Here is a 24,429-nt window from a genome sequence, read left to right on the forward strand (position 1 = left end):
TCAAAATGATTTATTCATGTGAGACCGGCAGAGTGTTTTTTTTTACCTTATCAGAACACACAAATGTACAGCAAACACTCTGATATTGTTTGGAGGGCTACACACTCCCAGTCAGATGAGACTCTTATCCGAATAGGTGATCAACCAATTAACAAAATGGAAAATGGCAGTTAGTCTGGTGTAACATCTCATTTAGGCCTATAGCGCATACAGCATTTCATTCCCATTCATTGCCACCACCTGCCCTGGATAGCATTCCATTCACTTGAATAGGAAGGGCTGCTGCCTGGCCAACACCCATGATTAGTACAGGTATGGGATCTGTTATCCAGAAACCTGTTATACAGAAAGAATTACTGGCAGGCCATCAACTCCATTATAAGCCAATAAATCTAATAATTAAAAATGATTTCCTTTTTCTCTATAATAATAAAACAGTACCTCGTACTTGATCCCAACGTAGATATAATTAAGACATATTGGCAAAACAATCCTATTGGGTTTAATTGATGTTTAAATGATTTTTTAGTAGACTTAAGGTATGGAGATGGAAGTTATAGAAGAACCCCTTATCTGGAAAACCCTAGGTCCTGAGCATTCTGGATAACAGGTCCCATACCTGTACTCTAAAACAAACTCTATGCCTAATCAAGGGTGCTGGCAGCAACCAAGGCAATTGAAATGCTGCATGTGTCATAACCTAATTTACAAACAGTGCTTTGCAAACACATACACAAAGGGCAAGTTAAATACATAAAATGATTCATATACTGCAAGTATGATATGAAGCCTATAAAGTGAACATAAATATATTGTAAGGCATCTCTAAAATATACCTAGTACAGTGTCATACTGTGATCCATACCACAATCAATACAGTGTCATCTACCACTGAGAAATAAAGGTGAGCAAATCATTTTGGTAATCTATGAATCATTATTTATAATATGATTTGCACTAAAATTTACAAAAACACATTCCAATTTACATGTAAATCGCAATTTGGGAATGAATTTTGGTATCAATTGGCAAATCAAAAATTTGCTGAGATGCACTGCTGTTTGCATTGATTCCTATATAATTCAGATGCGCTCACTATTTGTGGGTCATTTTGCTATTGATTTGCAATTGAAAACATTGTTGATTCGCTCACCTCAGCAAGGCAGTTCCTAGGCAACAGTCATTACACAGGCCAAGTAGCAGTGGCATTTATTGGGTTCTCATTAACAATACCATTAATTCTAAACAGATTTCAATCATATCCCTTTTGGCGGTGGCTCTTGGGTATGATCAACTAGCCGCCATTAAATCTCTAAGGACCTTGAGAGCACTGAGACCTCTGCGTGCATTATCAAGATTTGAAGGAATAAGGGTAAGATTGGTGGGACGCTTGGAAAATAGTCAAAAATGACCAATGATCTTTCTTGTAGGATTTAAAATTGGTAGGTAAGACTGCTGTGTTGATTTTTATTTACAGGTTTTACCAAAAAAGTGGGCCTAATTAACCATCTCATTTCATAACTTCTTTTAACACTCTCTCCTAGCTTTAGGTTGACCAAAGAAGGATGTCTTCTTCTACTTACATAAGCACTTGCATGTTCAATCAAACGAATGTCCAGAGGATTTGAAAGACCAATGAGATTATTACTTTTGTGTTTTTGTATAGGTTTCTTTGGTTAGCTTAATAGCTAATGCCTTGGGCTACTCAGAATTAGGAGCTATTAAGTCCCTTAGGACACTAAGGGCATTGAGACCTCTGAGGGCCCTCTCACGGTTTGAAGGGATGAGGGTAAGATGAAATAAAAGAACCTGATATATGCATGCATAGAAAACGAAGAAGCCGTGCATGTTAAAGAAAGCAAAAGGAATGCTAAATCCATGCGGAAATGCTGCAATAACTTCATACCTACTCTTTACCACTAACAGATATGGGGTAGGATGCTTTAGCACATTGCAAGTATACCATATGCTATCACAAATACTGGCTTTATCCATGTATGAGTCTATTCAACAGAAATACACATTTTTGTTCATTCACATCTTACTGGCTTCCCCACATATACTGGCTCTGACAATGTCAATTGGCTTAAAATGGCATCCTAAGCATCGACCAAAAGTGGATATGTCTTTATATCCTCATCATAGCACAGACGTTTCTCTTAGCAGAAGTAGATCTGGGAAGAATAGTTTTAGGAGTTTTGCTTGTGCAACTTCTATCCGAATTTTAGAATTTCATTTCATCCAAATCAAACTACTTACCAGTAACAGAATATGGTGCAGGTATACCCCACCTCAAAACCATAAAAAAAATCTACAGTAAATGAACACGCCACACGATAATGCTTTCGGAGGCAATAAAATAACTACAGAATCAACACAAATTCAAAAAACGGAAGATGAAATGGAAACGGCAAATCTTCGCATAAGCTAGGCTGCCGTTTGTTGTAATATCTCATGACCCCACTGGGAATTTGTAATGAAAAAACTAAGCAAAGGCAGACACTTTTTTAATTACTGTAAATTGTTGTGCAGTCGTAAAACAGACCCATTATGCAGAGGCTGTTACTGGCATAAGAACAATGCACTAGCAACCAAAGGTTCATTTTTCATTACCAAAGCATTTTACAGCATCCAAAGGTAGTCACTGTCTCCCCTTGTTGTGCAACAGTTTGCCCTGCAATTATTGCCTTATAGATATGGTATTAAGAGAGCTTTGATGAATGCTACTATGTAGTAGGTTATACTCTACGAAGGTTATGTAATAAAAGGCACTTAGTTTGCCTAGGAGCAGTAACAAATAGCAACCAATCAGCAGGTAGCATTTACTGGTCACCTGTTTAAAAGCAATCATCTTATTGGTTGCTGTTGGTTACTGCTCCTGGGCAAACGTAGTGCCTTTTATTAAATATGGGGGCAAGGGGGTAATGTAAAAAAGTCAGTAATGCGCAATACGGAAATGTATGCCTCTGTGTGTACAAATTTGCCTTTGCGCGAATTTATTTGCGCATTTTTTTTTTTTCCGTTTACGACTTTAATTACATTCCCCCATAAGTATTTCCCAGGCCAAGTCAGAAGAAAGTTTGTTAGCGAGGGATGAATTTAAGGAGAAATAATGCTAAAATAATCATGTCTATTTTCTAAATATTATATAGCTACTGTATATTTTTTTTTACATCCGTTAAAAATGCAAAACATGTCCTTATAAAAAGGTATTGGCTTGATGATTTAGATGTTTGTGGATCTCCTTGGTGACTTGCAATAGTCATATTTAACAACAGGCGGTAAAACATTCCATATGTTATTATCCAAGTTAAATCATCCGCTGGAAACAAGTACAAGTGAAGCCTAGTAGTGATGGCTCTCGACTGGCAATCCAAAATTGCAGCCGCCACCAAAAATGAAACATATATTATTGCAAGTGTGTAACATTTAAGGGTTTTTATGGGACTAGGGATAACTATATACCCCCTCGAATTCTCAATATCATTAAACTATGATATAGAGTTTATATGGGCAAATTTACAACTTCCCTTAATTCATGAGATGTATTTGCCTGGACAATATTAGTGTATGTTGGTGCAATTTGGTGCTCCACTGTTAATAACATTATATTATGGGGCCTAAATATATTATATATATATAGTCTAGACACATGTCTTGTTCCTGCATTCTTATGTCTTTATATGTCTCATATAAAGCATAGATACAGAAGGGTAGAAGGGCATACTTTTATGGGGCCACAGAACAGCAGCTGAATTTGGCATCAAGTCCCATCGTTTTTGAATATACTGTAGACAGGGAGACTTACATAAATGCTTTAGGAAAAAATATCTTATGTATTCCTATCTTGTAAGAGCACCTTTACCCCTCTTGATTTCATTTTTCAAGTTTGAGTAATCCTTCTTTGTTTATTGCTTGTCAACAAAACCCTCTTTATGAATTAGGATGCAATGGGTCTGATATAAATAAGGTACAGCCAGTTGAAAATGGTCAATAATGTTGGCACAACTGCCTCAGAAACATCCCCCGTAATAGGATTTTAGACTGTAGAGATCAATAGGATAAATGTAGGTACTGTACTCCCAATTCAACAAATACATTAAAGGTACAGTGTCCACCCAAATCATTTAAATGTCTCTGTGAACATAAATAAATGCAGTTGCAGTGTATTTTTTAGCTTAAATATTGTTTTTATCAGTTAAGGCCTTTTTGCCCGATCATCTTTTCAAGCAAAAAAAAAAAATAATAATAATAATAATAACCTGAGCAGAACAAACAATTTCTGTTTAATAGACATTCTGATTTGTTATCTAAGGCTGATGCATGAATGCATTACCATTGTTAAATTGAAATGTTCCTAAGACATTACATTACAGGTATAGTGTAAACTGACATTTATTTGCCTGCACTATGCAATATTTTGCATAGTTTTTTACGTCACTAACCACGAGGATACATAGTACATCTGTATAATTAGTAATTATTCTCTGTTGACTGGCATACAACAGTGTAGATGTGATGCAAACTTCTAATCCAAAAAAATTAGAAAAGAGAAGACATGGTAATGCTTACTATTCTATCAATATTGCTTCTGGTTAGCAAAACCGATAACAAAATGGTAGAGATATTGGTGAAAGACCAAAGCCACATAAATACAGGTTCCAATCTGATCTATCTATAAATAAAAAACAAAAAAAAAAATCCCTAAAAGCAACTTAACTTGAAAAAAAATAAATAAGCAAGGAATTGTTTCATAGCTGTTCACACCGTGGACTATGGATATTTGTCTTTCTCAATACTTTTTCCTGACATTACCTCTATTGGTGTCAGACTATGATCCCAACCCTCACTCCTACAAGGCTATCATAATAGAATGGGAGGAGATATAATTACCCCTTCCCCCAGGCATTTTCCTCTGTGCAATATAATAAATTGCACAATGAACATTATTGCACTGCAGAATGCAATTTTTTATTTTGCAATTCTATATTTCTTTATAACATAAAGCTCTATGCTATGTCAGGGGTTTCCTCAAGGAACTTCTGATTTGTCCATCACTCCAAAAACATAAGTCACAACATAGAATTTAATTCCAGAGAAATGTAGGAGTAGGGTATACTCTTACCACCAATAACGATGGGTCCAGGAGCACATGCCTCAGACCTTCAGCAAAGGGGAGAGGATATTCAGCAGGAAACACTAATCTGGATCCCAACATGTAGAAGATTGATAGAAGTTATTTGTTGTATAAAAGAATTAACATTATTTAACATATCTTAGATAATCATGCTGATAGCCTTATCCATTTCATGCCATCCAAGGGCACTTAATCATAGGTTTATCAACCTTCCAGGTGAACCCAACACCCACATAAACCTATACTGACCTATCTATCCACTCACATACAGACCCATACTGACCTATCTATCCACTCACATACAGACCTATACTGACCTATCTATCCACTCACATACAGACCCATACTGACCTATCTATCCACTCACATACAGACCTATACTGACCTATCTATCCACTCACATACAGACCTATACTGACCTATCTATCCACTCACATACAGACCTATACTGACCTATCTATACACTCACATACAGACCCATACTGACCTATCTATCCACTCACATACAGACCCATACTGACCTATCTATCCACTCACATACAGACCCATACTGACCTATCTATCCACTCACATACAGACCCACACTGACCTATCTATCCACTCACATACAGACCCATACTGACCTATCTATACACTCACATACAGACCCATACTGACCTATCTATACACTCACATACAGACCCACACTGACCTATCTATCCACTCACATACAGACCCACACTGACCTATCTATCCACTCACATACAGACCCATACTGACCTATCTATCCACTCACATACAGACCCATACTGACCTATCTATACACTCACATACAGACCCATACTGACCTATCTATACACTCACATACAGACCCACACTGACCTATCTATCCACTCACATACAGACCCATACTGACCTATCTATCCACTCACATACAGACCCACACTGACCTATCTATACACTCACATACAGACCCATACTGACTTATCTATACACTCACATACAGACCCATACTGACCTATCTATCCACTCACATACAGACCCATACTGACCTATCTATACACCCACATAAACCTATACTGACCTATCTATACACTCACATACATAAACCATATATATACCAACATCAATACTAACTGTAGATTGTAGTATCACAGTAACCTTGGATATTATATAACTGCTATCAATTGTCTACTTGTTGTGATCTGTATTAGTGCCAGCCTGTGTTTTCTCCAAAAACATAAAGGCAGGATAATTGGCTCTTTAAATCAACTCTTATATGTTGTGAGAATGATTGAGACCTTAGATAGTACGTTCTTCTGGGTCAGGGCCCTGAAAATAAATAATCTTAACCCTTTATAAATAAAACCTAATAATAAAAATGCTGTGCTATACAACAGGGTAGCTACATGTGCTTTAAGTGCCAAAATATTCAAATAGATGTAAGCCAGCTTCCATTGTTAATAAAACAATGATATACACTTGTTGTGTGCCAATCCCAGATTATAACATGAAAATACACCAAAATAACGGAATGGAAAACTCTGCTGGAAAATGTAAAACATTGTTATATTACAAATACATAAGTGAGACATAATCAGAATAAAAGGACAAGGACATCCTATCAACATTTTTCACCAGCTTGATAGTACCGGTCAATATTGTTGGCCTATATGTTACTTATATATTTGCAAACGCAAGAATGTTACAACATTTTTGGAATAACTTTCTAGTTTCTAATAAGAAACAAATACTTGATAGTGGCTTCCAGTCTGTGTACCAATACGCCATATGTGGTAAACAAGATTCTTTCTTGTACTGAGACAGCGTTAGACAAAACACATTTGGCATATAAGAACATGGCTCCTACCAGTTGGCTGTTTTATTCTAAGCCAAAGCTTTTCCTATCCCAAACTTTTCCTTTTTCTGGCTTTCTGACCCAATTCTCTTCGGATCAGCATATACAGTAGCATGTAACATTGGCTTTATCAGTCAACATGATAATCTGGCAGACATATACTGTACATAAGCAAAACTGTATAGAGAAAAGATGCAGAGAAAAAAAAGAATGTTAGATTTCATACAAGACTGAAAATAGCTCATCATATACTTATTAATCTTTTCAAGATCTTGAAATTTCTGGTACTACTACAACATGTTACCACAGGTGTAATATTACTGTCCTTGCAATTATTAGGGACAAAGCAGGTCATCTTTATTTTGAAAAAACTAACAAATTTAGACTTCATACATTTACAATAAAATGAAGAGTATAAAGAGTATAAATCATTCAGGCACCATAGCCCCCACATATATCACCGGGTTATTAAACATATTCTGTGAGATAACAATGGAAAGCATTCTAATAATCAAGCATTGTAGTTTATTATCATTATATTTTGTTCTCCTTTGCTATTAAACTGGTGACTATTTGTTAACACAAGACCCAACAATGGTCTACACACAGACAATGCATGCATTAGACTGAAACAACACTTTAGCATGTTACACTCTGCTTGACTTCAGAAGGATGACAACTCAACTTTAAAATCTGGATTAAAGTTGAATTACCAGATCTGCATGTTCACCTGATTGCTATAAATGACTGTTGTATTTCAAACTTCAAGTCCAATAAGATTTAAAAATGACTTATGTGCTATATCCGTCCTTTTGCAAAGGATACGGTGCTCTAATTTTGAAGTCAACAACAAGACAATATCATTCATTAAAACTATTAAACCTTTTAGTCTTACATATAGGTAATATATGAGAACAAGGTTGACTCCCAGCAGAGGAACTCAATCAGTGGGTGTCATCTGCAATCCATTGAATTCTTCCTTCCCGACCCTTTTCTGTAATTTCTTCACTATAAAGGGGACATAAACCTTTCCCTTAAACTGACTCTTTTTGGCCACCAAAAACTCCACAATAGGGTCCCAAACTTATTAAAAACCACAAGAAAGTTCTCCAATAATTCCAACCATCCTTACTATTGCTCCTCAACAATCTCATTTTATCACATAGTGAAATGACTGTTTAATGTTTGCTAGCCAATACTGCAATAAAATTAAACTTCTGAAGAGCAGATATAGTACTTTTTGGGTGTTGAGAGCTAGAATCACCTCTGTGGTTTTTGGACTGTACTGCAGGCAGAGCCAAACTGCTATAGAAAGTGTATGCCCCTTTAAGAATGTATTAAACTCCCCTGTGGAGTTTACTGTTCCAAACATTGCAATTTCCACCCTCCAGTGCTAAAATTGCCCTTTAATCACAGAAATTAACTTCTTTAAAAAGAGAATATGTCCACAATTTGAATCATGCAAAAAGGAAATGAGGTTGAAGAAGTTATTTTTGCATAAGCCCCATTGGGTAAAGGGTTTTACTGGATTTAACTTTTTTGCCATCACACAGATGGGTATCTCCATCTTAATGTTTGATATCAAAGAAACTTATGGGCTTATTTATCAATTTTCAAATGAGTGAATTTGAGATTGTTTTTACAATTCGAATAAACTCGCATTGCCAATGCTTGCTTATTTATTAATGGAGAAACTCAAAAATCTAGAATTAAAAATATAGCTTGACTTTGCCTAGAACAATTCCCATTGGCTTCTACATGATCTGGCAGGCTTTTAGACGCCCAAAGCTTTACATTCGAGTTTTCGGATTTTTTTCCCTTAATAAATATCAGACATTCGAATTTAACAATCAAACTCGAATGTTGATAAATCTCCCCTTAAGTGGATTAGTCCAATGTACAATGGGCAGTTTTACTTATGAACGGCTGCCTTCAGTTAATATGAAGTGTGTTCAGCTTTCCAGAACAATAATTTTGAGCTTTCTTACATTTTATTTAACTTAAGGCTGATGATTTTATGAGCAGGAAACAAGCAGGAAATTCTGATTCCCTCTCTATAAAATACTTATCGCAAGAACTTGCAATGGCGCAGTAAGTATTTGACATCACAACTCATTTATTGTCCTTATAAAATACAAGTCTTTAACTTGCTAACACTGGAGATGGTAACACTTTACCACATCATATTTGTCATGCCATTACTATGTTGTCCCTTCCCAGTCCTCTGTAAAAGGAGCACTTTGTGCTCCAGCATGACATTGATCTAGAACGCCAAAGTAAATACACTGACCATAGAGTTTGTAAGGATTGGTCCCAACTATGAAAACCATCCCATCAAGGCCACAGCCATATACATACATGGCTGGCAATGCTTAGACCGTAAAACTTTCACAAAACAATATACCTCATTTTTAATTTCATGTTGAGCACAAGACCTCTTTAGTCTTTTGTTGTGTCTTTGACAACAAAATCTACTAAAACTCCATGAATTCGACTATAAAAATTAGCAATATGGAAGAAGACTGAAGTTTGAAATCTAGCTTAATGAAACATTTCTAAAAGTCAAAAGAGTCTTATTTCCTAAGAATGTTTCCATGCATAAAATGCAGTGATGCTCTTAGTGAATACACTGTTATTGACTGCCTGGCTTTGGACACTATGATACTGGATGATAAGAAATCATTTGCGAATGGTTGGTGTTACGAGATTGCCTGCATTAAGAAGTTATGGCACCTATTAAACAGGTTATTGCATGACTGTATAACAAACCAATCTCTCTTTACAATCATGTTTCATAGATTTTATTTGCTTGTATATGTTTAAAAGAAGCATGGCCTGTTTATGCAAAGAGGTGGATTTCTTGAATAAAAAAATATGATCATCGTTTTAGTCCTGGTGTAACTATATAACCATACATCTGTCTTAATGTGGATACTATAACTCCCATCATCATCGGCAGCTTAGAAATCCATCTAATGGGTGGAGGTTAGCCCTGATTAAATCAGGCATCATTTCTCAATATCAGTCCCATTTTTTAACCATTTAAATCTAGAATGTAGCACTGTGCATATGGAGGTTCTTCCTATGTATGTGCTGTGCATGGGATGGGTGATGGGGTTTTTAATGAACCAATGATATCAACATTATCTATCATATGAGGACATCTCTAACTTTATCACAATGATAGCTATCAATGACCAAAACACCAACACAACAGACACTAATAAGTTCATGTCAATTTGCACAGACTTCCTGACAGTGATGGGAATTATAGGATATTTATACTCACACCTTGCTTAGAACAGGCCATTCTTATTTAATCCTATTATATGTTCATATAAAGTACATTTTTTTAAGCATGATGATAACATCATACCACTAGAACATTTTTTTGTCAATATTTTTATCTGGTTTACTATTCCTTCATGAAGTACATGCTTTGCTTGACTAATCTAGAGTAGGCCATTGACTTTTTTTTTTTAATTTCCATTCATTTCATTTTGTACAATGTCGTTTTCATATTTTTGTTGTTTCAAGTTCTCCCTAAAACCACTGGAAAGTGGTGCTGATCTCTTCTTCTTTCTTCTTAATCCTCTGTAACAGGTTGTAGTGAATGCCCTCGTTGGAGCTATTCCATCCATTATGAACGTTCTTCTGGTTTGTTTAATATTTTGGCTCATTTTTAGCATTATGGGAGTAAACATGTTTTCCGGAAAGTATGGCTATTGTGTGAATTACACAGATGACGTAGTGTTTGACTACACAATAGTTAACAATAGGAGCCAATGTATGGACCTAATTAGTGAAAATAAAACGGCCAGATGGAAAAACGTAAAAGTGAATTTTGATAACGTGGGATTTGGATATCTTGCTTTGCTTCAAGTGGTAAGTTGAGTGTGATCTTATATTAATGATATATTATATAATTATATATCATATTAATTCTTGGCATTATTGATAATATTTGAGAAAAATGAATTAAGCCATTAGGTACAACTTTTGATGTATGTTTTATTCCAATAGGAGCATAACATTTTAGGGCAATCTATTCTGTCTTTCAAGCAGTTTGTAAGTCTGAGGGCAATGGCAATACAAGACATTTCTTTGCCTGTAGTAAATCTGTGGTACCATGGGTGATAAGACTTCCCTCGTTTCCTTTCTACCAACAGAAATGGTAAAGCATATGCATTGCTTGCAATTCTTAAAGTAGCCTCACATGGAAGCTTTAGGCTACTCTATTATGTGTATATTTGTATATTATATGTATTGTGAATTGCCATTGGGTAGGAAACTGGGAATGTATTGTTGCCCACGGTAGCTCAGATTTACAGTGCACAGATCAATCAAAGGTTCTAGATGAATTCCTAATAGGTTCCTAATATAGTTATTCTGGTATATTCCAGTAAATCTACATTTAGGCCATATGGTTTTTAAGAAATCACACTTGTATTTGACTGACCAAATGACTACACATGCAAGACCATGTATATTAACTTTTTTGTAGCAAAACTGCAGGAAACAGCCATTAAATATGTTACGTCAATTAAACGGATAATAAAATCTTACCTCTACCAAAAACCTCTCTTACAGGCAACATTCAAAGGATGGATGGAAATAATGTATGCAGCAGTTGACTCAAGAAAGGTTTGTATAGACATGTTTGATATACCATGCCAAAGCATTGTGTGGTTTTTGATATAGTTTATTCACCAATAATAACAATTAATTTCTTTACAATCAGTAAGAATGTAAGCTCTTGCGAGCAGGGCCCTCCCCCTAGTGTCTCCGATCCTCATCCAAATGTAACTACAAAGAATTTTTGTGAATTGTTTATACAGGTCCTTTTCAAAAAATTAGCATATTGTGATAAAGTTCATTATTTTCTGTAATGTACTGATAAACATTAGACTTTCATATATTTTAGATTCATTACACACAACTGAAGTAGTCCAAGCCTTTTCTTGTTTTAATATTGATGATTGTGGCATACAGCTCATGAAAACCCAAAATTCCTATCTCAAAAAATTAGCATATCATGAAAAGGTTCTCTAAATGAGCTATTAACCTAATCATCTGAATCAACTAATGATCTCTAAAAACCTGCAAAAGATTCCTGAGGCTTTTAAAAACTCCCAGCCTGGTTCATTACTCAAAACCGCAATCATGGGTAAGACTGCCGACCTGACTGCTGTCCAGAAGGCCATCATTGACACCCTCAAGCAAGAGGGTAAGACACAGAAAGAAATTTCTGAACAAATAGGCTGTTCCCAGAGTGCTGTATCAAGGCACCTCAGTGGGAAGTCTGTGGGAAGGAAAAAGTGTGGCAGAAAACGCTGCACAACGAGAAGAGGTGACTGGGCCCTGAGGAAGATTGTGGAGAAGGACCGATTCCTGACCTTGGGGGACCTGCGGAAGCAGTGGACTGAGTCTGGAGTAGAAACATCCAGAGCCACCGTGTACAGGCGCGTGCAGGAAATGGGCTACAGGTGCTGCATTCCCCAGGTCAAGCCACTTTTGAACCAGAAACAGCGGCAGAAGCGCCTGACCTGGGCTACAGAGAAGCAGCACTGGACTGTTGCTCAGTGGTCCAAAGTATGTCATTCGGAAATCAAGGTGCCAGAGTCTGGAGGAAGACTGGGGAGAGGGAAATGCCAAAATGCCTGAAGTCCAGTGTCAAGTACCCACAGTCAGTGATGGTCTGGGGTGCCATGTCAGCTGCTGGTGTTGGTCCACTGTGTTTTATCAAGGGCAGGGTCAATGCAGCTAGCTATCAGGAGATTTTGGAGCACTTCATGCTTCCATCTGCTGAAAAGCTTTATGGAGATGAAGATTTCATTTTTCAGCACGACCTGGCACCTGCTCACAGTGCCAAAACCACTGGTAAATGGTTTACTGACCATGGTATTACTGTGCTCAATTGGCCTGCCAACTCTCCTGACCTGAACCCCATAGAGAATCTGTGGGATATTGTGAAGAGAAAGTTGAGAGACACAAGACCCAACACTCTGGATGAGCTTAAGGCCGCTATTGAAGCATCCTGGGCCTCCATAACACCTGAGCAGTGCCACAGGCTGATTGCCTCCATGCCACGCCACATTGAAGCAGTCATTTCTGCAAAAGGATTCCCGACCAAGTATTGAGTGCATAACTGAACATAATTATTTGAAGGTTGACTTTTTTTGTATTAAAAACACTTTTCTTTTATTGGGCGGATGAAATATGCAAATTTTTTGAGATAGGAATTTTGGGTTTTCATGAGCTGTATGCCACAATCATCAATATTAAAACAAGAAAAGGCTTGGACTACTTCAGTTGTGTGTAATGAATCTAAAATATATGAAAGTCTAATGTTTATCAGTACATTACAGAAAATAATGAACTTTATCACAATATGCTAATTTTTTGAAAAGGACCTGTATGTACATGTTAACTGTTCTGTCTTTTGTACCCCTCTATTCTGTAAAGTGCTGCGTAAATTGATGGCGCTATATAAATAATAATAATAATAAATATTACTTTATTTCATAGAGTACAGATGCAGCAGCCTATAGTCATTCAGATTATTTTCAGCCTATGTCTAGAGATGCAGCTTAGCCAAGGGCTGCAAATAGATATTTGGAGAGGTCTGAGATACCATTTTGGCATAACAATAACTATTTACTATATATTGCAATAGGAGATTTTTGCAAAATCCAAAACCACGGGAGCTCCTTTCATGGACTTTAATTCCAACACATTAAGACATCTAACACATTTAGGCATATGCACCAATCTACTTAATACTTAATAACACAGTATTATTGTAATTAATGTAATTAGAGATGTATGCTGTCTGTTATTGTTCCCATATTATGCACTTCAGGCACCACAGTAAGAAGATATTAGGTATTGTCCATATCAAATCCATCCAAGTCTATTGGGGTTTTGTATTAAAAAGCACTAAGCACTCCCATCTAGATTGTAAGCTCTACGGGGCAGGGACTTCCATCCTCTTGTGTCTTTGACGCTTAACTTATTGCAACTGTATCTTGTATTTATTTGTATTTATTGTTATACTTTGTATTTATCTATTATTGTCTTAATAACCCTCTGTTTGTATTAATGTATTCTACTGTACAGCGCTGCGTACATAAGTTGCACTTTATAAATAAATATATACATAGATAAGTTTGCCCAGGAGTAGTAACCCATAGCAATCAGCAGGTAGCATTTGCTGGTCACCTGTTTGAAAGAAAACGTATTGGTTGCTATGGGTTACTGCTGCTGGGCAAACTTAGTGCCTTTTATTACATACGGGTGTATGTCTACAGAGACGTAAAACTACCACCTTGCCATAACATCTAATGCTTTTTATGTTTTCATTGTTTTCAGCAAGAGGAACAGCCAAAATATGAAGACAATCTGTACATGTATTTGTACTTCGTTATTTTCATCATTTTTGGATCGTTTTTCACACTCAACCTTTTCATTGGTGTCATCATTGATAATTTTAATCAGCAGAAGAAGAAGATAAGTATTAAATGTTGTATTTCAGCAGTAAAGAAAGGGACTTTGGATATATGGCATATTGGTCAATTTAAACAATAATTAGAGCAGAATTTAAAAATCAAGGAATTGGAGGAGGCTAAAGGCTAAAGAATTATGTAGAAACCTCCATAAAAGAATAAAACTGCATACACAACCAGTTAAAAACTGGTATTTGCACATGATTTGCTCTAGCTCTTTTAAATGGGGCTTTTGCTTACCATTAGATTCCAATAGATTTGCCACATTAGTGCCACTAGAATGCTATTTATTCTGCAGAAAGCTTTACCGTACTTAAGTAAAGAGCCCTAGAAGCTCCCTCTATTTGTTTAAGATAGCAGCTGCCATTTTAGCTTGGTCTTCGTAGCTTTCTGCTGCAGCTCTAGCAGTTGGTAGCTCAGATCACACATTCCTAAGGGAGAAGAGTGAATTCTTATGGAAGCAGGGGAGCAGGAGAGAGGAGAAAGCTAAACTCTGGCACTGGGAATTAAGTATTTTTCTTAGAGACACTTCCGACACAGAAGAACATGTTTACAAAAAAGGAGACAAGAAATCCTGTGTTTCTTTTGATAGAGGATAGTGCAGCGTTTCTGTGAGTGCTTATGGCTGTATTTACATTTTTACCTTTCCTTCTCCTAATACATGAATCCTTAAATCTCACTCATAAGGGTAGAATAGCATTACTGGCCCCACTGATAAATAACTCCTTACTTGTTTTCTTATTCAATGAATTAAACCAATATGAATAGAATATCTTGTTCAAAAAATGTGCTATGTTATGACCAGTTTTGATTTTTGTTCCTATAATTCGGAGGTCAAGACATCTTTATGACGGAAGAACAAAAAAAATATTACAATGCAATGAAGAAGCTGGGGTCCAAGAAACCACAAAAGCCTGTTCCAAGACCTGATGTAAGTTACCAGGACATATTTGCTTAGATAGAAATAAGCAATGTTATAGGTCCACTTTGAAATGAGCAGAACAATAAAAAGAAAGCTTATACAGGTATAGGACCCGTTATCCAGTATGCTCGGGACCAAGGGTATTCCGGATAAGGAGTCTTTCCGTAATTTGGACCTCCATACCTTAAGTTTACTAAAAAAATCAATAAAATATTACTTAAACCCAATAGGGCTGTTCTGCCCCCAATAAGGGGTAATTATATCTTAGTTGGGATCAAGTACAGGTACTGTTTTAGTATTACAGAGAAAATGGAATCATTTAACCATTAAATAAACCCAATAGGGCTGTTCTGCCCCCAATAAGTGGTAATTATATCTTAGTTGGGATCAAGTACAGGTACTGTTTTAGTATTACAGAGAAAATGGAATCATTTAACCATTAAATAAACCCAATAGGGCTGTTCTGCCCCCAATAAGGGGTAATTATATCTTAGTTGGGATCAAGTACAGGTACTGTTTTATTATTACAGAGAAAAGGGAATCATTTAACCATTAAATAAACCCAATAGGACTGTTCTGCCCCCAATAAGGATTAATTATATCTTAGTTGGGATGAAGTACAGGTACTGTTTTATTATTACAGAGAAAAGGGAATCATTTAACCATGAAATAAACCCAATAGGGCTGTTCTGCCCCAATAAGGGGTAATTATATATTAGTTGGGATCAAGTACAGGTACTGTTTTATTATTACAGAGAAAAGGGAATCATTTAACCATTAAATAAACCCAATAGGACTGTTCTGCCCCCAATAAGGATTAATTATATCTTAGTTGGGATGAAGTACAGATACTGTTTTATTACTACAGAGAAAAAGGAAATCAGTTTTAAAATTCGGAATTATTTGATTAAAATGGAGTCTATGGGAGACAGGCTTTCCGTAATTTGGAGCGTTCTGGATAATGGTTTTCCGGATAAGGGACCCCATACCTGTAATTCAAATAAAAACCTTTTTTGCAAATATATTTCAATGGAAACCCTGGTATAACAAAATCTTGCATTGCCCCACAGAATATTACTTACATTTGCCTCCTAAGTGTTTTTTTTATTGTGTTATACTTTGAATCACGGTATCATGAATCATGGACTGCATTATTTAATTGAAATCATATCTAGTAGCCTAAAGCGAAATATTATTTTGATTATCTACATAGGGGTAATTTACTGGTAAAAGACTAATGTATTATGGTCATTCTTATATATATATACAGGTATGGGATCCCTTATCCGGAAACCCGATATCCAGAAAGCTCCGAATTACGGAAAGCCTGTCTCCCATAGACCCCATTTTAATCAAATAATTCAGATTTTTAAAATTGATTTCCTTTTTCGCTGTAAAAATAAAACAGTGCTTTGTATTTGATCCCAACTAAGACATAATTAATCTTTACTGGATGTAAAATAATCCTATTGGGTTTAATTAATGTTTTATTGATTTCTTAGTAGACTTAGGGGCTGATTTACTAACCCACGAATCCGACCCGAATTGGAAAAGTTCCGACTTGAAAACGAACATTTTGCGACTTTTTCGTATGTTTTGCGATTTTTTCGGATTCTGTACGAATTTTTCGTTACCAATACGATTTTTGCGTAAAAACGCGAGTTTTTCGTATCCATTACGAAAGTTGCGTAAAAAGTTGCGCATTTTGCGTAGCGTTAAAACTTACGCGAAAAGTTGCGCATTTTTCGCGTAAGTTTTAACGCTACGCAAAATGCGCAACTTTTTACGCAACTTTCGTAATGGATAGGAAAACTCGCGTTTTTACGCAAAAATCGTATTGGATCCGAAAAATTCGTAAAGAATCCGAAAAAATCGCAAAACATACGAAAAAATCGCAAAGTACCGATCATTACGAAAAAAACGCAATCGGACTCCATTCGACCCGTTCGTGGGTAAGTAAATCAGCCCCTTAAGGTATGGAGATCCAAATTATGGAAAGACCCCTTATTCGGAATACCCTTGGTCCCGAGCATTCTGGATAACAGGTCCTATACCTGTATATATATATAAATATTATATTTATATTTGGTGTCTCTCAATGTGAGTCTTGTAGCAGTTTTGATACCATCATTTCAAGGATCAAAAAGGGCAGCCTACAGCACCTAGGTGATAATGTTCACTGGGAAGCCACTGGCAGAGGCCAAGGAAGTGGGGTGAAGATGGAGCAAATGTTGTGTTAAGATATTAAACTAATGTAAAACTATTTAGTACATAAGTTGCTTAAATGATCAGTAATACTACCAAAAATGCACCTCAATTTTACATCCTTGGATTTACAAGCAGTTTTTGAACATATATATATATATTTAATTTGTATAACAAAAATACTTTTTTTCTTGTTTACTGCAGAATAAATTTCAAGGTGCCGTCTTTGATTTTGTGTCGAAACAACCGTTTGATATAGCCATCATGATTCTGATCTGTTTAAATATGGTAACCATGATGATTGAAACAGATGATCAGAGCATCGAAACGGAGAACAACTTGTACTGGATAAATGCAGTTTTCATTGTTCTTTTTACTGGGGAGTGTGTGCTCAAGCTGATATCCCTACGTCATTATTACTTCACAATTGGCTGGAACATATTTGATTTTGTGGTTGTAATTCTCTCTATAGTAGGTAGGTATGCTTTAATATAAATGAGGCTCTTCTTGTTGCATAAGCTTATCCTAAGACATAAAACATTGCAAGAAATCTTGTTCTGTTCTGTTTTGCTTAAATATTTCTGCTATACTCATCAACAAGATTAGGTCATCATCTACAAGACATTCATAGAATTGCTGTAAGGGCTGTGACAGACGGGGAGATTAGTCGTGGCGCGTCAAATCTCCCTTGTCGCGGGTGACTAATCTCTCCGAAATGCCATCCCACTGGCTAAATGTAAATCGCCGGTGGGATGTCATACGTGGCGGCAAAATCGTAGAAGTTTCCTCTCAAGGCAACTTCGGCGATTTCGGCAAATCGTGCCGTCGCATATAGAATCCCACCTGCGATTTTGCGATTTTGGGTGGGATGGCATTTCGGGGAGATTAGTCACGCGCAACAAGGGAGATTTGTTGCGCGGCAACTAATCTCCTCGTCTGTCACAGCCCTAATGCACAATTGTAGCCTAGTTAGAGTATTGCACAGCATTAGTAATGAGCGGATTTTTTTGCCAGGCATGAATTTGTGGCGAAATTTGTGCCAAAATATTTGCCAAGACCAAGTTGCCCATTGACTTTAATGTATTTGGAGTGAGGAAAAAAGTTGCGGGCATAAGAAAAAATGTATGCCAAGTGAGAAATAATGCCCATTGACTTTAATGCATTTGGAGTGAGAAAAAAGTTGCACACATAAGGAAAAATTGTTGCACGTAAGAAAAAATTGTCACGGGTAAAAAAAAAATTGTCACCTATTGAAACATTTCATGAATTTTTTGCCATTTTGTGAAATTTTCAGCAGTTTCGTGATTTTTTGAGAGAAGCGAAATGGGACAGATTTGCTCATCACTATACAGCATCTGGGCAATCCATAACTCTTAGCCATATTTTCAAGATGTGGCTCCATTGTACATCATTTTTCTGCAAATCTCTGCCACTAGTGATGAGCGAATCTGTCCCGTTTCACCATAAAATTCCCGAAATGGCGAAAAAATTGCGAAACGCATTTGTTAATTTTTTTGTCGCCCGCGTCTTTTTTGTTGCCCGTGTCTTTTTTGGTCGCCCACATTTTTTTGGGGGGGGCGCCCAATTTGACGCGACATCACCCAATTTGACGTGACCGCACATAATTTGGCGTGACTGCAACATTATTTGATGCGACCATGCCATTTTTTGCCATGACCATGCCCACACCCTTTTTTACGCGACTGCGCCCGATTTGATGGGGCCACGCCCAACAAAATTTTTTTAACCACAATGAATTTTTTTGCTGCAAATTTTTACAGATGATTCGTAAAAGAATTTGCCATTGGCGAAATGTGAAAATTCGCTGCGAATCCATGCCTAGCGAAAAAATTCGCTCATCACTATCTGCCACATCTAAATGCCAGAAATTTTCCCGCAGCATTTACAGCGCTCTGTTTAAATTCTTTGGAAGACTTCATTTCTGGCGCGCAAAGAGCTCAGACTGCTCCTGGAATGTATCTTATGTTATGGAAAATGCTTTACTTTCTTCGCTTTTTCTCGGCTTCCCCAGTGCATTAGCATGTCCCACATTTTGAAGAAAAGTGTGAAAGGCTGTAGCTATTTGTAGCCCAGAATATGTGGGAGGAAAAATGTTGGGACTTACCAGAACAGGCACTTGCAACTGACATTCTGACCTATTTTTCATCTGTATGAGACTTGGTGATAAAACCTTGGGAAAAAACGATGATGTTTTTAGTCTGCTCAGTTTTAGTGATGACCCCCTCCCCCCATCTCATTTGTTGCCATAGGGTTACAAAATATTCATAAATATTGAAATAGTCCACCTACCATGTTTAAACATGGCAAACCTATTATATATTTTAAATTATTGTAGCATATTTATATAATGAAAATAATGTGTTTTATTGGATTTAAATATTGTTATTTAATTATTTGTAATTTATTTTGGTGTACATTTTAGATTTCACATATTTACTATGTGTCTGCTGTTGTGTTTTCCATAGGTATGTTTCTGGCAGACCTTATCGAAAAATATTTTGTGTCACCCACCCTGTTCAGGGTCATCCGATTAGCTAGGATTGGTCGTATCCTGCGTCTCATCAAGGGAGCTAAAGGCATTCGTACTCTGCTGTTTGCCCTGATGATGTCACTTCCTGCGTTGTTCAATATTGGTTTACTGCTCTTTTTGGTGATGTTCATCTACGCCATTTTCGGCATGTCCAACTTTGCCTATGTTAAGAAAGAGGCTGGGATTGATGACATGTTTAACTTTGAGACCTTTGGTAACAGCATGATCTGTTTATTCCAAATTACAACATCTGCAGGATGGGATGGTCTGTTAGCGCCAATTCTTAATAGCGGGGCACCAGATTGCGATCCAAAGGCAGAACATTCAGGAAGCAGTGTAAAAGGAGACTGTGGCAATCCCTCTGTTGGCATCTTCTTTTTTGTTAGTTATATCATTATATCATTCTTGGTTGTAGTCAACATGTATATTGCTGTCATCTTGGAAAACTTCAGTGTTGCTACGGAGGAAAGTGCCGAACCTCTAGGAGAAGATGATTTTGAGATGTTCTATGAGGTCTGGGAAAAATTTGATTCAAATGCAACACAGTTTATACAATACGTTAAACTGACTGATTTTGCTGATGCGCTGGATCCGCCTCTCCGAATGCCGAAACCAAACAATGCGCAGTTAATCGCAATGGATCTGCCTATGGTAAGTGGGGACAGAATTCACTGCCTTGATGTCCTGTTTGCCTTTACAAAGCGTGTGCTAGGTGAAGGCGATGAAATGGATAACTTAAGACAGCCAATGGAAGAACGTTTCATGGCATCCAATCCTTCAAAGGCCTCCTACGAACCAATCACGTCTACTCTACGTAGGAAACAAGAGGAGTTAGCTGCCATAGTTATCCAGCGCTGCTACAGATGCTACGCTTTAAGGAAAGGCATAAAACATGCCTCCTTTATGTACAACCAGGAAAAGGGCAAAGATGGAGGGAGTCTACTTACTAGGAAAGATATGCTTAGCGATCGACTAAATGGAAACTCTACAACAGAGAAAGCAGACATTACCCCTTCGACAACGTCTCCTCCGTCCTATGACAGTGTTACAAAACCAGATAAAGAAAAACACGAAAAAGACAAAATAGAGAAGGAAGACAGGGGCAAAGATGTCAGGGAGCATAAAAAATAATTTTCAGTGGCAAACTGTTTACAGCCTGTGAACATTGTTTATTGATGTCATCAGGACTACTTCCAGAGATTTATGCCAAACTGACAGTTCTTAAAAATTATGTACTTTTGGTCAGTGCCTACAATAAGACAGTGACCCCCTGTCAGTCAATGACTACAATTGAAACCAACAAACTTGACGGGAGGTTACTGTTTGAACCACTTCATCACTATACGGTGGCTTGCAATGCATTTCTTGTCAATGCTTTGCTGGTCACTTAGGAAGTAAAAGGATTATCGCCCAGCTGACACTGCTGAAGAAGATAGTCCAAATGGCTACTCAGACTGTGCAGAATGGGGACCATTTTGTGGGATACAACCCTATAATTTTTTTGTGTGTTGAACACTTTAGTAAAGTACTTGTATCCACTGTTTGCATTTCAACTGCCATATTTGCCATATGTTTACAAACTCTATGTTTATGGATTCATCGTTTTTTTGAATTCATAGGTTCTCTACTATTATATGTGACTATTTTTGTAATTGGGTTTTATGTTGGGATTGGGGCTGTTACTTACCACTTCAAAAGGTATGAGAACCAGGTGTTCTGCTATATCTTTCTCTATAACATATGAATAAAACAGATTGCATGAACGCATGCTGGACTCATAGGTCATGCATGAAAAAAACATAGCGCTACAAAAAAAAAAAAAGTCAGATCATTATGTGACACTTAATGTGGAGGTGCTTATCTGTTCATGCTGAGTCACATAAAGAGAAGTTAATACACGCCTGTAATGCCCCATTGAGTCCCGGGTCAGAGGGCAGTTGGATCCATCCTTTATGCAAACCTCAGCTTGTGCAAACACTTATCGAGTGCCCCATGGCACAAACTTACATTTCACCGTCACAAGATTGACCAGATGAAAACTTTCTTTAGGCCTTGTCCTGCATTATTGTTTGGCCACCTTCAGCTGTCAGTGAGGTTGACAATGTACATGCCAATGGAAATGCCCTATGTTATGGTATGTAAATAGTTCTTTTAACCTGTGGTGGATGTTTGAGCAAAGAAATAATGACTTGGGCACAATATTTATTGCATCAAATATGTACCACAATATGTGTAGTTTGCAAGCTTTTGGAGAATAATAGAAAATATTCTGTACCAATATAAATAGTTTGGACGAGATCACAATTGCATGTTTATATTGCTTGGGCTGCTTTATGATGTTTCTTTTTTCCACTGTCCAGCAGTCTGACATGGAAAGCCATATACCAAATGGTAACGTAAGACAAGCTGTTCAACGGTTCAACAAAAACCTGTTTTCGTTGTCATTAATCTCTTTGCTGCCGGGGGCTAGAAACTCATCCTTTTGCCACTGTCAAAGCTAAGGGGTTGCCAGGTTATATCTCTTTGGCCCTTAAGGGGGTTAAGCAATAGTTTGCAGCTGATTCTATATTTCTGTTTTTTTCTCCTTGAGTTCCCATTACTGTTTTTTTTTAATAGTTTTTCAACCATCTTCTTTAAGTTCAGTTTCCAAAAAAAATCACAAATTGGGAAATATTGCAAACTGCTTTAAAGCATAAAGAGTTTATAAGATGATGAAACTATAAATACTGTAAATATTCATTTAGCTTTATTTTTCAGCATTTTGTACATAAGAGGAGAGACGAAAAAAAAACTAACTGTAGGGGTTAATGTTGTGGTCACTTTTGTTACTATCCATGCTTAGCACTAATCAATTGGAGATCTTTTACCAAATAAAAGACAAAGAAAAGAGTTGTACATTTGCTATTTTATTACTTTGTTTTTTGCGCACACACTGAATGTGGGATTCTACTTGTGAAACTGGGACCACAGATCACTCATTCACCATAGCGGGATCATGTAAAGGATCACTGGGTACAAATATACAGAGGTTGTGAGCACAGCCTGCATCAGGTGTTGAAACTTTTTAATGCTGGACGTACCTGGAACACTCCGAAAGCAAACCTGTTTCAGATACGGAGGTGCTAAAAAGGTTAATTTTTTAAATTCCATTATCTTTCCTAGAGTCTGATTATCATATTTGTTCTATTCTTGTTGGTTCATGCTGCACTGGAATGTTTTACCAAATATGTGGGATCCACATATCTTCATTTTTCCAAAAAAGATTAAAAAAAAAGGACATGAGTTTGCTGATCACACCATGTTAGCTTAAAGTTCTGTTTCGGACACATGCAAAAAGTTAATTGTAGACTCCTTTGCTTTCCAAGACTTAAATGACTTGTAGTGTACTGTGAACTGCATGCAGGGAAATGCTATTACCTAAAATTACAGCTAACAACATTACAAACAAGCCAAAAGAATAAAGATTACATTTTGTATGGTATTTGTGTGCTTTGGTCTGTGATTTCCTTCTAACACCATAACCTTTATCAATAACGGGTACACAGTTGTGTGTTTCTGTTTTTTCCAAATTCTGCTCTTAAAAATATTAGTGTTGAGAATTTATTTCATGAATGGGATCTAACCCAGGGTTTTTCACATCCTATTAAGAGTATCCAGTGGATGATCCATATAAATATAGACAAGTAGAAGTCAACATTTATGCGCCTAGCAACGTCTTTTCTATTTATTTGAATAGAATGTGGACATGTAGATTCTGCATTCTACATGTCAACTAAAGGGTTAAAAGTACCCGTTATCCAGAAAGTTCCGAATTAAGGAAAGCCTGTCTCCCATAAACTCCATTGTAAGCAAATAATTCAAATTTTTAAAAATGATTTCCTTTTTCTCTGTAATAATAAAACAGTACCTGTACTTGATCCCAACTAAGATATAATTACCCCTTATTGGGGGCAGAACAGTCCTATTGGGTTTATTTAATGGTTAAATGATTCCCTTTTCTCTGTAATAATAAAACAGTACCTGTACTTGATCCCAACTAAGATATAATTACCCCTTATTGGGGGCAGAACAGTCCCATTGGGTTTATTTAATGGTTAAATGATTCCTTTTTCTCTGTAATAATAAAACAGTACCTGTACTTGATCCCAACTAAGATATAATTACCCCTTATTGGGGGCAGAACAGTCCCATTGGGTTTATTTCGTATTTAAATGATTCCTTTTCTCTGTAATAATAAAACAGTACCTGTACTTGATCCCAACTAAGATATAA

At 36.8% G+C, this 24,429-nt stretch overlaps 1 protein-coding gene across 5 annotated transcripts in view; it reads left to right on the forward strand.

The window, feature by feature from the left end:
• The window catches only part of scn3a (sodium channel, voltage gated, type III alpha subunit), a 105,434-nt gene extending 81,796 nt beyond the window's left edge, over positions 1–23,638 (forward strand). For 4 of the 5 annotated variants that reach the window (XM_012971260.3, XM_031892885.1, XM_031892883.1 and 1 more), the window contains exons 21-27: positions 1,667–1,789; positions 10,578–10,859; positions 11,565–11,618; positions 14,346–14,483; positions 15,306–15,410; positions 17,811–18,081; positions 20,093–23,638. In XM_012971260.3, coding sequence (XP_012826714.1) covers positions 1,667–1,789; positions 10,578–10,859; positions 11,565–11,618; positions 14,346–14,483; positions 15,306–15,410; positions 17,811–18,081; positions 20,093–21,288 — 2,169 coding nt within the window. In that variant the 3' untranslated portion in view covers positions 21,289–23,638. Of the gene's footprint in view, positions 1–1,249; positions 1,373–1,666; positions 1,790–10,577; positions 10,860–11,564; positions 11,619–14,345; positions 14,484–15,305; positions 15,411–17,810; positions 18,082–20,092 lie in introns of all 5 variants that reach the window. The other variant, XM_031892884.1, reaches the window with a different exon arrangement.
• The last annotated feature ends 791 nt before the right edge of the window (positions 23,639–24,429 follow it).

The sequence above is a fragment of the Xenopus tropicalis genome, chromosome 9, assembly GCF_000004195.4.
Source record: "Xenopus tropicalis strain Nigerian chromosome 9, UCB_Xtro_10.0, whole genome shotgun sequence".
Taxonomy (NCBI): domain Eukaryota; kingdom Metazoa; phylum Chordata; class Amphibia; order Anura; family Pipidae; genus Xenopus; species Xenopus tropicalis.